We start from the raw sequence: 15,082 nt of genomic DNA, 5'->3' as shown, positions 1-15,082 counted from the left end.
CCAGGTCAGGGAGTAGCCAAAATAATTGATGAGTCTGTATCGACATAACATACCGTTGTATTGTCCGAAATCAATTGTATGATTTCTGTGCCGTGTAGCGATCAACCATAGCCAAGCTTCGCACGCTCGATAATATTTAGCGAACATAAATTACTATAATTTGCAACGCTATACACCTATGCATCCCCGACACGTGTACCAAAAAATAGAACAATGGTAATCGAATCATGCTCTATCATGTTCTTAACCCAGCAAACTTGGCCATCCAGCTCCACATTCCCTTAAAGCTATATCCCTGCCACCTCATCCACACGGCCACGACCGCGCTAATCGTTGTTGCAGCCAAACCCCAACGAGCAACTACCCGTATTCTCTGGGCAGGTGACATTTGCGAGCTCGGCCCGCGAGGAAGGGATGATGTGGGATCAAGGGCGACACGAGTAATGGCTACCCAGAGATTGTGTAGAGGTCCTAACCGGGATGACACGGCCATGGGTGCCTGGAGGCCCAGGCGCCGGCAGTAGACATCGGGTTGGACTTCGTGCCGTTGCTGAGCTAAATCGAGGTCGGACTTGGTAGCCACAAATATGGAAGGGATATGATCTAAAGAATATTGTTGCTATCCCAAGGTGAGCATTGCGGATCCAATACTTGAGGTCAATTGAACTCACTCGAAGATTGGAAATGTAGGAGAATGAGTTTGTATCACTTGAATCGTGAACGTAAATAATGATATCTGCCATATCCAATCGTTTACTATTTCGTAATATTTCACTCTCATACTTTGATCCAAATTCTTGCAACTACGAAATTATTATCAGCCCTCGAAACCTCTCTGTACGAGACATGTATCACTTACGACCAAGTACTTCTCCACTCCCTCCATTTCAACAGAATTCACGACACTCAATACCTTCGTAGTTGGCTCATACCCACCCAAACCATCCTCACCACCCTTGAACGGTCTGTTTACAAACGAGCGTAACAAGCTAGTTTTACCGGAACCAGTGGCACCCAAAACATAGCATAGAAAGACATTGCGGGTGACTTTTCGTTGGCGCCGGTCCTGTTTACGTGGACGAGTGACATGGAGGGCTGTGGGAGTAGGAAGATCGGTGGCGGGAGAGGAGGAATATCCGAGGCTAAAGAAAGTCAGTTGACATCCCAACAGTCAAAACCGCATAGCTACTCACTAGGCGAGGTAGTTAAGAGTCGTTCGGTGGTTGAGAAGCGTTGTCATACTACAAGCGGTCAGATGGGCCAGTTCTCACATTGTTGACACTTACCTCCATTGCGCCAACCATCCTTGAAGCGTGACTCTACCCATATCGTCCGTAATGGTCGTATCAGGGAAGCCCTGTGAAACCCATGGATTCCCAGGAGATGTTGAGAAAAGGTCGTCAAGCTCATTCTGAGAAAGAGCTCCGTCCTGATCCTAAATCTTAATCTCAGCTGGGATCTTCCATATTATCAATTTTTTTAGATTTACCTTGTCGTATGCCTCAAAAATGTCCGTCAAGAACTGGTTGCCCAATGGACTCAGTTCTACTGAGCAATCGGACGGCACGTCGAACTTTGGCGCCAAAAAATCTTCTCTCAAATCCAGGCTCTCCCCATAGCCAAACTTCCTTAGAACTGTCCATGTAGTCTCCATTCTTCCTTGCTGAATGAACATTGTATGCAGGTACAAGAAACCGAGCTCCGTTATGCCTTCTTGAGGAGGAGAAGGCGGGGCGACATTGTTGTTGAAATAATGTAATTGGCCATATGAAGAATCGCGAGAAAGAGGAGTGTTAGGAGAAGAGGAGGGGAGGGGTTGGACCGCATAAGGATCATAAGAGCGGACGATTTCGAGAATGCCATCAAGTTCTTGGGATTGAAGAGGTGTAGAGAAACATTTTTGCTAGGCAACTATCAGCTGCTGAATATGGGATTAACGAGCCACTTACTTGGAACTGGTTCAGCTCGTGAGCATTGAGAAGACCATCCTTGTCTACATCAGAGATGGTGAATATCCGCTTTAACGCTTCCAGGCATTTGGGTTTCAAGGTCTAAAAAATTAGCTCAGCAAATCACGACAAAGAGATATGGTAATTTACATGTTCCCGGGAATCATAAAGAGGAGCAGTGGGGTGTAACACAGCCTTCTGAGCAAAGTAAAAGACTTCTGAAACGTTGAGAGGCAGTAAAGCGGAACACTCCACAACTGTCTCCACTTCCTATAATACGAGAGAAGTTAGCTCTAACTCCTAGCAAGCAAAACGCGACGCACCTTGAATTCGCGCATGATCGGTGCACTCTCATCCTCTAAGCCTTGGTTGGTGACCCTTCCACCACGTAAGTCGATCTTGTTGCCAACAAGAATGACTGGGACCTGAGATATTCATCAGCCTGCGTCACCTAACAATCAACTGGGCAACGCACATTGATACCTTCTCTTCTGAACAACGGCAACCAGTACTCTGCTACCCGATCAAAGGAGCTTGTATCGGCAATAGAATAGACCAAGCAAATGACATGGGCTCGTGATATAGAGCTGAGAAGGTGTGGCCTCGACTTTGGGTTCGCTATGGTTCTCCAATCAGCGGCTGCGTTTCAAGGAGTTCAGTGAAAAGAAGCATACAAGACGTATCAACGATAGAGGTTGTAAAGTTCTCCGGTGTTATTTCTGGTGGAATGGTCACTTCTGGAACAACATGAGGTACCTATAGCAAGTCAGTTTTGTGCAAACACTGCAAAAAGGCCGGCGAACGGACATTTGTGACGAATGCTTCTTTGATGAGCGAAGTAATGATAGATGACTTTCCAACGCCATCTGCATAGAAAGATGTTGTCAGAATACTCTATTTCGAGCTGTTCACTCTGTCGAAAAAGCAGTTACTGACCATCTCCGACCAACACAATGCGAACCAAGTCACGTCGGGGCATTCCGGGTGACAATGCTGATCAGAAGTGTTAGGCGGTGTTGCGAGGTGCTTTTTGTTTGTATGGATCAGGAGGTATACGCTGGGGAGCCCTTGTTATCGGGGCGTATTGTGTGTCCTTCTTTGGGCCCGTGGTAAAATAGTTTTGAAAAGTATGACAATTGAACAAGTGTATAGGCAGCCGGGCAGTCGACGAGTCTTTGAACTCTTCTGCGCTGTTCCCGAAATTTGCTTCCGTTTACAAAATCGCATTTCCGATTATGACATTCGCGTTTTTCTATGACCGCTATACAAAAACAGCTACATAAAATGGACCCAAACGCGGAGGACAGGCCCAAGTCGGTCCAAGTAGCTGAGATTGACATTGAATCTCCGGAAAAACCTCAACCAGAGCGTGTTCCAAGGACCGATTTTGGCAGAACAGTTCGTTATTTCTCTTTTGTCGAGGTGTATAAAGATGCTCATGAAATTGTACAGGAAAATCCCGTACTGCCACCGTCCATACAAGCGCCTCTGGCCAGCTCAATATTTAGACAGGCTCTTGGCACCGAACGGCCGCCTCCAACTGGTCCAGCACTTGCTACAGAGCGTGAGTTACACAAGGTGCACGTTGGCTTGCCCATTCGACTAACATGCTGCAGCTATCACGGAGGATCCGGAAAAGCTTCGACAATGGCAAGAGGAGGAGTTCCAGCGTAGGCTTAGAGGAGAGTATGAACAGGCCCAAAGGCGCGTCGGTGAAGTTGTGAGTGTCTGGAATATAAGGTTACATTGAGCTAACGACCTGCAGGTAACAAGCAACATGGAACGACCTCTTCGCTTGACGTCTATTCGGCTTGCTCCTCCTCCGCCTACCACTCGGTCTTCTTTCACTTCAGCATTACTCTCACCCTTCTTGTCAAAACCTCACCCTAGGATTCCTTCTTGGCTTCACCCGGCCCCTCCTCCCCCGATTACTCTCCATCAGATTCTCTTGACAACGCGAACATTGGTGCAGCATGTAGACAAGTTTGGTGTGTTTGATATGGATCACTCTGGCGTACGACTTGAGCCTAGGAGAGGTGGGGACCCGGATGAGGTTGAACTTGTGCTTGCTTTGAGAGAAAAGGGAAGGCTGTTTCTGAAGGCTGGCACTGAGATTGGTGGTGGGGAAGGCGGAGGCGTAAGTCATAATATCTTACATTCAAACTCCACGCTGAATACCCAATAGAACGTCACCGCAAGAATACGAAATGTCTTTGGGGGCGCCGAGACTCTGGAAGGAACAGCGTCTTTAGGTACCAAGACTAAGTCAGCCTACCAAGTCTCCCTTTCCACCCCTCTTTTCGCTTCTCCTCTTCTTTCGTTCGCCCTCTCTGCTTTCTCTCTTGACAGAGACAATTCAGCTTTTGCTTCTCATCGTGAACGTGCCCAAGGCGGACGGGCTAAGTTAAGCGCTATCACTCCATGGGGTACCCATGATCTCCAATACGAGCTCGTAGACCGCGAGATTGATCGATTGACTCCCAATGCGTCTGTCTCCATCCGCGAGCTCGCTGTTCCTTCCACCAAATCTTCCATCTGTCATACTTGGACTTCTGATACTCGAGATGACCCTTGGATGGGTACTTCCGGTCGTCTCCTTAAAATGACACATGAGTATGCCGGCTTGCCCGGTTCCTCCAAGTTTGCTCATTTTATCAAGTCCATCACACAATCACAACTCTCCCGAGAACTTATACCTGGTTCCGGTGTCGTAAGTCTGTTCATTTCGATTGAAAGCTAAGCCTAACGTCTTGTAGCACTACTCCATCGCATCTCTGACCACCGTTCTCTACCCCCTTTTCCCTCATTCTCCTACTTCTCCTTCCACAACTTATCTCCCCGATCGAACCTTTCTTGGTGGACCCAATTCCATCCGAGGCTGGAAGGTTGGAGGTGTCGGCCGTCGAGATGGCCCAGATTCTCTCGGAGGGGATATGAGTTGGGCGTTGGGTCTGTCAGTGTTCGCGCCTATACCGAAGAAAGAGCACTGGCCATTGAAGCTTCATGGATTCTTAAACGGTGGCAAGGTCGTCGCGTATGATACATGTACGTCGTCTCTACTGTTTTTTTTCTTTGCATATTGCTGATCCGTATCGCAGCGAGAGGCTTTGCGGAAAATATTGCTAAGATGTACTCTACACCCGACGTTAGTGTTGGCCTCGGTCTCGTCTACCGCCTCGAGCCGCTGAGGGTTGAGCTCAACTTTGCATTGCCTTTGATAGGCAGGAAGGGCGAGAGGATGGCTAGAGGCTTTGGCGTAGGCGTTGGGATTGAGTTCTTGTGATAACAATGCTCGACTGTTGGGCGTTAGATTGGAAGACTATAAAAATGCTTCTCTCAGAGAGGTTCATTAGAGGACAATCAAGATAACGGGTAATAGTAGCTAAAGTAAGGGCACATGCATAAACCGTACATTTCCTTCTACTGTAAGATTTTCTCATCCTTGAATATGTTCCTCATTCGTTTTCGCTGGCCGTTGGTGTGATTTAGTTACTCTAACGCAGCCTCCCCGAAAGTGAGCCCCTCACCACCTGTGGTTCTGCCTAGGTAACAGACTGAATTGGGTCGCAAGTATTTGTTTACTAATGAACGATGGAATCGTTGTCTATACAGAGAGCGCGGCCACTTACCATGTAGACGGATTTTGGCCTCTCACCCGCGACTGCGAGCAAAGCACCCTCTTATACTTCATTACTGAACCAGAGGAGAGGGGGAAATTTAAGTTCGAGTACCACGATATACTTCAATCGTGGATCGAAAAAGTAATAAGACGTAAAATGGCGAATGAGAGATTTGGGTGACAAGGGCTTGATGAGTAAGGATTTATCGGATTATTGTCTAAGGGATCGATTTGTTCACAGATAGGTGGATGGCATGTGACTCTCAACGTAGTTAATACTAAACATGGATATCTATATACATTTATAAACAAACTCTGCTAACAACGTTCATCCATCATTCAATCATGCCCGAAGCTGCATACCAGTTGTCTATGTGTTGCTGAATGGCCAAAGTTGGTTCTTTGAGATACTTGTATCCCCACGAAGACCTTTCAATATTGTGACCCGGCACAAACAATATCAATGGTTTCTTTTGTCTTTTGCCCTTGAAAAGCTTTCGGCCAATTTGTTCTACCAAGGTATAGCCGTAATCGTCTAGAAACGACATTATGTCCTTGTTACTACACATGTCGCATGTGAGCACTAATTCCAAATGATCCAGGCCTCTGAACTCTTCGCCCGGCTCAGGAAGGTATATCTCGTAGGATTCAAAGCCGCTTGGGCTTTTATAAAAGAGAGGGGCAGTAATGGACAAATAGCGAAGATTCGGTAGCTCATTCCATGGAATCCTCTCGTTGAGGATGACGGAGTATGTGGAGGAGACATTACTTGAAATGCACGGAAAAAATAGTATTTCAATGGCAGTGCCAGCGTTGAGAATGAGCTCCCGGGCATTGTACAGTTGATCCAAGTTGGTGATACCAGTAAAAGTTCGTCCAGGAATCAAGTTGGTGTTTGGAGCATATTGGTCCTTCGATCCTGGTCAGTTTTACACAGCGTGATGTACAGATAACCAAATACGGACCTTAATAAATTTTTCATAGCGATAAGAGGCCTCACCTATACTATTATTAATTGACTTGTAAAGCCGAGCTTGAACAGACTCCTCTTCTTCTGCAGCATTGTGTGCCATTATGGGGAATGGTTCGATTAGTCAGATTTAATATATTAGGAAATTGGGTCGGTAAGAGTGTGCCACTCAGTCAGGTTTGTATCGGTTAATCGTTCAAGCTTGACGATGTGCGTCGCGATCGGTGGTCGAAATGGATATATAATAACAAATCGTTGGGTGATACAGAAGCTGAGGGCTCAGAGGAAAAGAGCTGGGTAATAGGTGCAGGAGCTGAGAGAAAGGAACGGTGGCGATATGGATAAGTAGGTATCTGATAGGGGGAGAAAAGGATTTTCCTAGAGAACACTGAGGTATATATACCTTTCGCAACTCATTGTTAGTTCGTTGATTAAATAGCGAATTTACCTCCCTGCCACTAAGTATTAACATGACTCAGTGCGATCCAAAGATCACTAGCTGGACTATTTTCATATTCAACCTTCCTTTGGGCCTGCAGACTAGCTCTGGTGCCCCTCTTAGCACGGTTTGCGAGCCTCGAAAAGAGCTACACGTCACAGTAGATGGTCTGGCAAATCTCACTATCAACAAAAACCGTACGCTGGTTTCCATGTTATATATTCGGTAGGATGGGCGGCGTTCAGCCCATTTCGGAATGAAACATTTTCAGTGATGTATATGACCTAATCTACAACCATTAACAAAATAAGAAAAAGGACGCCCGTGGATAGTTGAGGAAAGTTCCAAGTCTAGTCACCTAACGAAAGAAACTGAAGAGATCGAGATCAGCAGTTATGCAATGGCGATTTGCTTCCATTTTGAAGTACGGTTGACCTTGAGATGCGAAATAAATAAATCAAAAATATAATTAATTAATGATTTCCATGCAAAAAGATCGTGTGCGCCAACGGCGATTCGAACGCCGGTCGACTCCTTGGAAGGGAGCCATCCTAACCACTAGACGATTAGCGCCTCATACCATTAAAATACCGGAGTAATTAATGTGTTTGAACTAATTTGGCTTCATATTATGTACATTACATGACATTATCCCAAAGTTGATTCGCTGCACCTGGTTATTTGTCCTACTTACTTACCCTCAATGTCCGTACGCGCGCGCGTTCTCGGTCAGTGCGTGATATAATGGGATGAGCATAGAGAACTGCATCCCATTTCTACATTTTCCTATTCTTGAACGATTCATCAACAGCCGTAATGAGAACAATCCCATTGCTCTGCTTCAACGACGTTTACAGAGTCAACCAAAAGTACAACCCTCAACCTGGAGCTCCCGAAGACAATTCTTCGGACAGGACGATCACTGTTTCTCAGTTCGCAGAATTGCTTTTAAGCGAAAGAAGCAAATGGGCCAATAGACAGATTGAAGATCAAGATGACCAAGAAGGCGCGAGCAAAGAAGGATTGGTGCTTTTTGCCGGTGATGTTTTCAATCCCAGCGTCGAAAGTTCGGTGACCAGAGGATCACACATGGCAAGTTATGACTTGAAGATGCGCCAAGAAGTGCTGTTGAACGTATCTGCAGGTACCAATCATGAATGCTCTGAAGGTAGATTATGCGTGTGTAGGTGAGTATCGCTCACAATAACATCAGCAAATTAACTGCTGATGCTCGGTAACCAGGAAATCATGACTTCGACTTTGGTAAGCAAGCGACAAGAGAATTCGCCGGCAAGTCTATCGACTGGTATTGACTGGGCTTCGTGTAGGCTTTCCCCATCTTACAAAACTTATAGAGTCTACCAGCTTCCCATGGTTGCTCTCGAACATCGTTGACTGCAACACGGGTCGTCAACCGGAACCTCTCAAGCGTTTCATCGTTACGGAACGATGCGGAGTGAAGATTGGCCTCATTGGTTTAGTGGAGAAGTAAGTTGGAGTCGGAGCCGCGAGTGATTCTCATCATTGATACGGATTGAACATCAACAGGGATTGGATAGCCACAATTCCTTCCTGGCCTCATAATTTCAAATATCGTTCGATGAAGGATACAGCCCTGGAGTTGTCTCGAGAACTTCGCGATCCCAACGGCGAACACCAGGTGGACATTATTATTGCTTTAACACATTGTCGAGTACCAAATGTGAGCTATGCCGCCTATCCATCGTTGCGATCAGCGGAGTTAGCTGACCCGATCTAGGACATTCGGTTGGCTACTGAACTAGGAGCAGTGGCAGACAAACCCGGAGTCCAGAATGAACATGGTATAGATCTCATTATCGGAGGTCACGACCACGTAAGCAGCTTGCCAATTTATTGATCGCAGAACTGATGTTCTAATCTTCTAACAGATATATTATGTATGTTGCGCAGAGTTTCAAAAGTGTATCCCTAACCTTTCGTAGATCGGTAAAGGTGCAACATCTTGGGAAGGTTATGCTGGACGAAAGGATGTGCCCGGAACTACAGAAGACCATGGTGTTCGGTAAGTGTGATTTAGTTTATTGTGATCTCCGATTTACACTTCATGTAGGCTCATCAAGTCCGGTACCGATTTCCGTGACCTCACCTCTGCCAATCTCACCGTCACTCCTGCCCCTTTAGGATCTATTCGTCGCCAGCTCATAACATCTTTGACAGGAAAACATCTCTATGTTCTCCCTTCTTCACCCTCATCACCACCGTTTGAGGAGCTTGTCAAATCCTTGTTGTCTTCCGTATCTGAGGCCCTCACCAAACCGGTATGCTTTACTCTTACCCCATTCGATGCCCGATCAGAAGTAGTCAGGACACAGGAAAGCGGATTGGGCAATTGGATCGCGGATGTACTGAGGCATGCATACGCCGAGAGCATTGTACAGGCGAAAGACAAAGAAGGAGGTCTCGGAGACGAGTATGAAGGAGATGCTGATGCAGCCATTCTCTGTGGAGGTACATTGAGAGGCGATTCACAATATGGGCCTGGAAAGATCTCTTTGGGTGATATCTTAGGTGAGCTTCCTGAAGCCATGTCAGCCTGCATATTAAGGACCTTATTCAGAAATCCTTCCTTTCGACGATCCCGTTGTCTGCATCGAGGTACGCAACGCGCGATGTATGATCATCAGGTGGCCGTTAACATTTTCTAGCTTGACGGTAAAGGCATATGGAATGCTTTAGAGTCGGCTCTTTCGAAATGGCCGGCTCAGGAAGGCCGTTTTCCCATTGTCTCTGGTCTCGCGGTAAAATGGGACCACACCAGGCCCCCTGGACAGCGAATTTTGTCTGTACACCAGCTTGCGCAACCGAAGAAAGACGACGATGACTGGGAAGATCCTGCGGACATGGTAGATTTCAAGGAACAAGAAGATGGCACCACAGTGGTGGTCAAACAGAAAAAATTGCAGTTGGGCGAGGAAGTTAAGAATGAGGAAGGCGGGAGGATGTACAAGGTTGTGAGTGTAGCTTCTTTTTGACAAGACCTGGACGATCACTGATACATGTCGCAGATTACTAGAGACTACATGGCTCAAGGATATGACGGATTCGAAGCATTGAAGAATAGAAATTTTATTGTAGACGATGAGAATGGACAAATTATGTCCAGTATATTGAGAAGCTTCCTTCTCGGTAAGTCTAAAGTTATCGACCGTGGCTGTGGTCTGACATTATAAAAAGGGTCCTCTTATATCTTCCGTCACAAGCAGCTTGAAGAAGCTGCCCATTCCCACCTTTCTCGTCGAACCTCGCAAGTGCTATCTCGTGCCCGTGCGGAACACACGTCCCAGTCTCAATCATCTCCTTCGGCATCACTCTCGTCTTCACCGAAGAGGAATCTTCTGGCCGCTCAATTCAAATCACCTCAGGACCGCATGACTTCACCCAATCATCTCACATCTGCTTCTTTGCCACCTAATGCTTTGTCGCCGAACTCCGAGATTTCTGAATCTTCCGCGTGGGGTAGACTAAGAAGGCACGTCGTACAGCATGATTGGGGAACAATTAGGAATGCTTTGCACGTTGCAAAGCATGAACATATGAGCGGATTAGACGTGCTGGTGAGTAGATTCCTCCTGCATGTGGTAAGTCGGTCGCTGATACTTCATAGGCCGGCCAAGCTATGCGTCAAGCTCGTAATCACATGCCTGGAGCTTGGTCGCCAATTCAAACCCCTCCAACACAGGAAAGGCCTCAATATGATGGCATCGTACTTCCTAAAGACGATGGCGGTGAGGCTAATCTAGCGGATCTGGCCATCGTAAGCCCTTTGGTGGATGGAAGGATGAGAGATATTTCGGCTGGTAAGGAGTAGCTAGTCAATCGGACGGAAGGGAAAGATATATCTATTTGTGCTTTACAAGTTCGAAATACATATATATTTATCAATGCAGGTTGTACATATGATATCCGTATATATATCTGTCCAGCTCACCCTTTGTTGCCGCTCTTCTCCCCTTGTTTCTCTTTATTCAACTTGTTCATCAAGAGCTGGTAATCTCTGTTTGCTTTTTGCTTCTCATTCATGTCCTTGCCCTTACCAGAGTTAAAGTCACCCTCATCACCCTCCTGTGCAGGCAATCCTTGCTGAGCTCGCCATTTGGCCTTTCTTGCCTTCTTCTCCGCCTCTTTAGACGCGGCATCTTGAGCAGCCAAGAAGGTCTTGAGAGATGGGATAGCAGAAGAAGCGAGAGGTTGGAGGCGGGTGCCTGCCGCCGGGCCCTCGTCTGAAGATGGAGATGGTGAACGAGAAGGAGATAGAGCGGGATAAGAATAGTGGAGGATGGGAGAGAGAGAGCGCGTGCGAGACCGCTCCCGAGCAGGGGCAGGTGGCGATCTGGAGATAGATCGACTCTTTGGGGAAGGAGAAGGTGGATATCGACGGTGAGGGGGAGATCGAGATCGAGAAGCATACCTTCGCCTGGGGGAAGATGACCTATCGTAGTCTGTTCTGCGACGCTTGTAATCCCCTTTATAGACGGGACTACGAGAACGAGAGTAAGGAGAACGTCGACGTTGGCGGTATGGCGAAGGAAAGCGCCGCCGATATGGTGAAGGGGAGCGTCTACGGTCGTACCGGTCGTAAGAAGGTGACCGAGAATACCGTCGACCGGAATATTCCCTTGATCTTGAAAGATACCTGTATTCCCTCGATCTTGACCTCGTCCCTTTTCCAGGCGAATGCCTCCTCCCAGGCGATCTCGGTCCTAATCCTTTTCCATAGCCATGGTTCCTTGACACAGAGTGGTCCCGAGAGTACGATCTATCTCTAGAAAATGATCGACTGCGACTCCTTCCTCTCGAAACCATCCCTTCGCTGTGGCGTTCTTTGGTGTCAACGCTCATTATTTCATCCTCATCATCTGAATCGGACTCGGGCCCAGCAGCTGCCCTAAGATCATATTCCCCAACATCACCGAAGATGTTCTCATCCTCATCTGATTCGGGAAGAGGAGGAGCTAGTTTAGTCACTGTTTGAGTTTCTTCGACAGGTTTTGTTGTTTCTGTATCCTTCGGCATGTCAGTGGCCTGAGATGCAGCAGGAGCAGAGGCATCGATGCTTTCGACTTTGGCCTTCTTTTTCTTCTTCTTCTTCCCGCCTACAGCAGCTTTTGCTTCAGCCTTCTTTTGGGCGATGGATTTGAACTACATAGCCGTCAGACTAGCGATGTTAATGAGCTATTCGTCGAACTTACCCCTCTTCCGAGAGCCTCCTGCTTGGCCTTTTCTTCCTCAGCAATGTCCTTTTCCACCCCTGCATTCTTTTTGCCTTTCAGTCCTCTTCCAAGTTCCTCAAGCTCCTCGTCCACATCCTCAGCTTCTTCTCTCGCCAACTCCGCTTTCCTGGCCGCGAGTAAAGCATAGTCCAAGCCCTTTACCAGTACTGAGTGCTCAGCGTCACCACCAAGGTAGGCTCTTTGCTTTTCAATGGCATCCAGCTCTTCCGCGGTGGCGTTGGCCTTACGAGCTTCAAAGTCTTCAAGCAGCTTTTCCACCTATTGATCTTAGTTAGCAACTCATCTGATAAGCCGTATCTATAGGTGCATACCGATTTGAATTCATCGTCAGCACCTTTTCTACGTAGGTCTGCTCTATCTTTGTATTTGCTGTCCTTTTTCATCTGCTGCCGAGGAGCGAAAGCAAGCCGGTTTTCCTTTTCTTTCGGCGGCTCTTCTTTCTTCTCATACCTAGAGACCTAGTCAGTAGATGCAGTTTTTGGTATATTCAGAGAGATTACTGACCCTTCTTTGGCCTTCAGACCCCATCCACGTTTGGGAGGAGGTGCACCAAGCACCCCTCGAGATGAACTTGATCCGCCTGCACGAGGGGCCGAAAGGAGAGATCTGAAAGCGTTCTGCGACTATTAGAACGCATCATACTAGACGTCAAAGAGACTGAATACTTGCTTGATCCATGCTGTCTTATCTGTCACACTTTAGAAAATATATGAAGTGAGATGAGAACGGCAAATCAGTTGAAGTCTGGCATCAGATGGGGAGCATCGTGGTGGTTTCGGCCTCCACCTTCCGTTGGGTTCTCGCGGCTCATTGTGATGTCATGTCCAAACGATCTTTCTCTCTCAAAAAAATGCATGGCTGTTGTTTGGCTGCCCATATGATAGAGCTCATCTTGTGTTGCGCTGCATACCGTCGTACAGATGTTCTACTTTACTTTGTAAAGTAGAAAAAAAAAAAAAAAAAAAAAAAAAAGCAAAAAGGAAGCCTCCGGCGGGGCTCGAACCCGCAACCGCACGATTGAGATGATGGCCCGTAACCGGTTCAAGCAGACTCTAAGAGTCGTGCGCGCTACCGATTGCGCCACGGGGGCCTTAGTTGATTTCAACAAATTCCGCACGGATACTACGCATAAGTCCCCTAAAACACTTCCACATTTCCTTCCAAAGCAATGCAAGTGCGATGACATCTTTTCAGCATACTATCACTCAATACTGTGCGGTGTCAGGTCTATCAACTTTACAGCCTTAGACTTACCTGAACCCTCGATTGTCTGACATAACTCAGATAGAGTTTATCAATTGCGCAAGATTCGCAAGGAACATGCGTGTACAGACGCTGTAAAGGCGTCTCACATCGCATGACGGGAGAGTATAGGTCACAATAAGCAGATAGTCTATAATTATTGCCACTGATGGGTGGGTCCGTCAAGGTCGTTCTGACAAGCTGGACATTAATTCCGTGCTGGCGCTGTTAGGAGGACGACTCACTAGTAATCGCAACGTCATATCCAGAAGGCTCATTATCATCTCTCTTCTTGGCCCTTCCTTCTTGTCGCACTGCCTTCTGCCTCCCATTGCTAAGGCCGATCCTGGCTTGGTACTCTTTCATTCTCCGCTTGGCCATAATTTCCCCTTCCATTTCCTCTAACTGTCTTCTCAGCCTCTCACTGGGTAGTAGCTTAGTGTTCTCCCAGCCCATTGGTTTCGTCAACGTGCTTTCGGGTGGCGAATAGGATGAGGGCCGATACGCAGCGAGAATGTTGAGCTCTTTGCTGCAGTTGTGAGGTTTGGTCTTCTTCCTCTTCTTCAATGATATGGGCTGTGGCGTCTGGACAGGCGTTGGAGCTCTGGAGTCTAGCGATGCAGGTCTGGTGTGCGACGCGTCAATAATCCTCGAATCTGCAGCGGGGATCTCCAGCCATCTCAGCGACACTACTTACTCGTATGATGGTTTAGACGATTGGCTTCCCATGTGCTATGGTATCCTTCATGCTCAAAAGGACAGATGGGGACTAGACATCATAGATCCACAGCTGGTTCATAATTTATACATCATGGTTTGTTGACGCTGGTTCGTTTTATCTGATGCCAAGAGATATAAGTACTCATACCCCACGTACTCCTCGCTCATCGTACCTTACTAGATTCCTGTGTGCGCCCTTTATTTTATTATTTTGGCAGGTTCCGCAAACGTACGTAACATACGTCCAGTATCCAGCAGTAGCGACACTCCTTTTCCCTATGTATCGCCTCCTATTCTAATGAAAACATATTTCATGTCTTAATATCGTTCTACTTTCTTCCGTCTTCCTTTTTGTTTCATACAGCCGCTACCCCCGCAAGGTTATGGCTAACATGACTTGCCACAAAACTGGCTCCCCGTATCGTCAAAGATCATCATCCCCCGTCGCAAAACTTGGGTGGCGAATTTATTATTCCACACAGATGCGAACCTGTTCACTTTTGCCTTTGGTTATTTGCTCTTGTTTATTTGGCATGCGGTTGAAAAGTGCAAAATGAATATCACATGAAAATGCCTAAATGCCCATCGACTACCGTACAATGGAAGAGGATGGAGCGTATTATCGATTAGGAACAAGAAAGAACAGTGATGGTGGCGGTGGTGGTGGTGGTGGTGGTGGTGGTGGTGGTGGTGGTGGTGGATGCTAAATTATTATTAAGAAATGAAAAGAGAAAACGATAAACTATGCTAATAAGAATGCTAGGATAAGAAAGGCAGGTAAATAAGGAAAAAGACATGAAATGTGAAAAAGTCCTCGACAATTGAATTGTCGTGTTTGCTCCTATTCGTACAACTTCACCCTTTTTTCAA

General features: G+C 46.9%; 6 protein-coding genes and 5 non-coding genes; 3 read left to right on the top strand and 8 right to left on the bottom strand.

Moving 5' to 3' along the window:
• Positions 1-159: 159 nt before the first annotated feature.
• On the bottom strand, positions 160-3,110 carry CNAG_06620 (mitochondrial Rho GTPase 1). XM_012195346.1 has 13 exons: positions 2,886-3,110; positions 2,757-2,815; positions 2,624-2,705; positions 2,425-2,567; positions 2,273-2,374; positions 2,100-2,219; positions 1,950-2,051; positions 1,490-1,903; positions 1,287-1,435; positions 1,194-1,241; positions 860-1,142; positions 672-803; positions 160-619 (listed from the first exon to the last, which is right to left on the bottom strand). The coding sequence occupies exons 1-13, from the start codon at positions 2,926-2,928 to the stop codon at positions 236-238; spliced, it is 2,061 nt and encodes a 686-aa protein (XP_012050736.1). The 5' UTR covers positions 2,929-3,110; the 3' UTR covers positions 160-235.
• An 84-nt stretch (positions 3,111-3,194) lies between these two features.
• CNAG_07664 (mitochondrial protein) lies at positions 3,195-5,417 on the top strand. XM_012194903.1 has 7 exons: positions 3,195-3,347; positions 3,402-3,513; positions 3,566-3,669; positions 3,715-4,086; positions 4,135-4,659; positions 4,706-4,994; positions 5,048-5,417. Exons 1-7 carry the CDS (start codon positions 3,204-3,206, stop codon positions 5,230-5,232), a joined length of 1,731 nt encoding a protein of 576 aa, XP_012050293.1. The 5' UTR covers positions 3,195-3,203; the 3' UTR covers positions 5,233-5,417.
• On the bottom strand, positions 5,342-5,754 carry CNAG_12635. The gene is made up of 2 exons (XR_001045942.1): positions 5,579-5,754; positions 5,342-5,530 (listed from the first exon to the last, which is right to left on the bottom strand). It is a non-coding gene; the product is annotated as a hypothetical RNA (non-coding RNA).
• A 49-nt stretch (positions 5,755-5,803) lies between these two features.
• Positions 5,804-6,907, bottom strand: CNAG_07663 (hypothetical protein). The gene is made up of 2 exons (XM_012195405.1): positions 6,534-6,907; positions 5,804-6,479 (listed from the first exon to the last, which is right to left on the bottom strand). Exons 1-2 carry the CDS (start codon positions 6,639-6,641, stop codon positions 5,904-5,906), a joined length of 684 nt encoding a protein of 227 aa, XP_012050795.1. The 5' UTR covers positions 6,642-6,907; the 3' UTR covers positions 5,804-5,903.
• Positions 6,908-7,478: 571 nt separating this feature from the next.
• Positions 7,479-7,550, bottom strand: CNAG_10076. The gene has a single exon. It is a non-coding gene; the product is annotated as a tRNA-Gly (tRNA).
• Positions 7,551-7,642: 92 nt separating this feature from the next.
• CNAG_06617 (hypothetical protein) lies at positions 7,643-10,927 on the top strand. XM_012194902.1 has 14 exons: positions 7,643-8,069; positions 8,122-8,164; positions 8,220-8,240; positions 8,306-8,465; positions 8,526-8,679; positions 8,737-8,832; positions 8,888-8,896; positions 8,942-9,021; positions 9,070-9,527; positions 9,577-9,614; positions 9,665-9,970; positions 10,025-10,145; positions 10,194-10,573; positions 10,624-10,927. The coding sequence occupies exons 1-14, from the start codon at positions 7,794-7,796 to the stop codon at positions 10,825-10,827; spliced, it is 2,346 nt and encodes a 781-aa protein (XP_012050292.1). The 5' UTR covers positions 7,643-7,793; the 3' UTR covers positions 10,828-10,927.
• On the bottom strand, positions 10,732-12,975 carry CNAG_06616 (hypothetical protein). Its single transcript, XM_012194901.1, has 5 exons — positions 12,920-12,975; positions 12,755-12,867; positions 12,562-12,700; positions 12,209-12,508; positions 10,732-12,158 (listed from the first exon to the last, which is right to left on the bottom strand). Exons 1-5 carry the CDS (start codon positions 12,926-12,928, stop codon positions 10,944-10,946), a joined length of 1,776 nt encoding a protein of 591 aa, XP_012050291.1. The 5' UTR covers positions 12,929-12,975; the 3' UTR covers positions 10,732-10,943.
• A 257-nt stretch (positions 12,976-13,232) lies between these two features.
• On the bottom strand, positions 13,233-13,340 carry CNAG_10075. The gene has a single exon. It is a non-coding gene; the product is annotated as a tRNA-Lys (tRNA).
• On the bottom strand, positions 13,273-14,499 carry CNAG_12633. Its single transcript, XR_001045941.1, has 4 exons — positions 14,190-14,499; positions 13,738-14,117; positions 13,505-13,685; positions 13,273-13,461 (listed from the first exon to the last, which is right to left on the bottom strand). It is a non-coding gene; the product is annotated as a hypothetical RNA (non-coding RNA).
• On the top strand, positions 13,466-14,503 carry CNAG_12632. The gene is made up of 2 exons (XR_001045940.1): positions 13,466-13,665; positions 13,725-14,503. It is a non-coding gene; the product is annotated as a hypothetical RNA (non-coding RNA).
• Positions 14,504-14,716: 213 nt separating this feature from the next.
• CNAG_06614 (glycerophosphodiesterase) overlaps positions 14,717-15,082 on the bottom strand; it is a 2,645-nt gene continuing 2,279 nt past the window's right edge. The window contains exon 9 of the mRNA XM_012195345.1: positions 14,717-15,082. This exon is cut by the window's right edge and continues 115 nt beyond it.

Source organism: Cryptococcus neoformans, chromosome 7, assembly GCF_000149245.1.
Source record: "Cryptococcus neoformans var. grubii H99 chromosome 7, complete sequence".
NCBI lineage: Eukaryota > Fungi > Basidiomycota > Tremellomycetes > Tremellales > Cryptococcaceae > Cryptococcus > Cryptococcus neoformans.
This window is presented reverse-complemented; position numbering and strand designations above follow the sequence as displayed.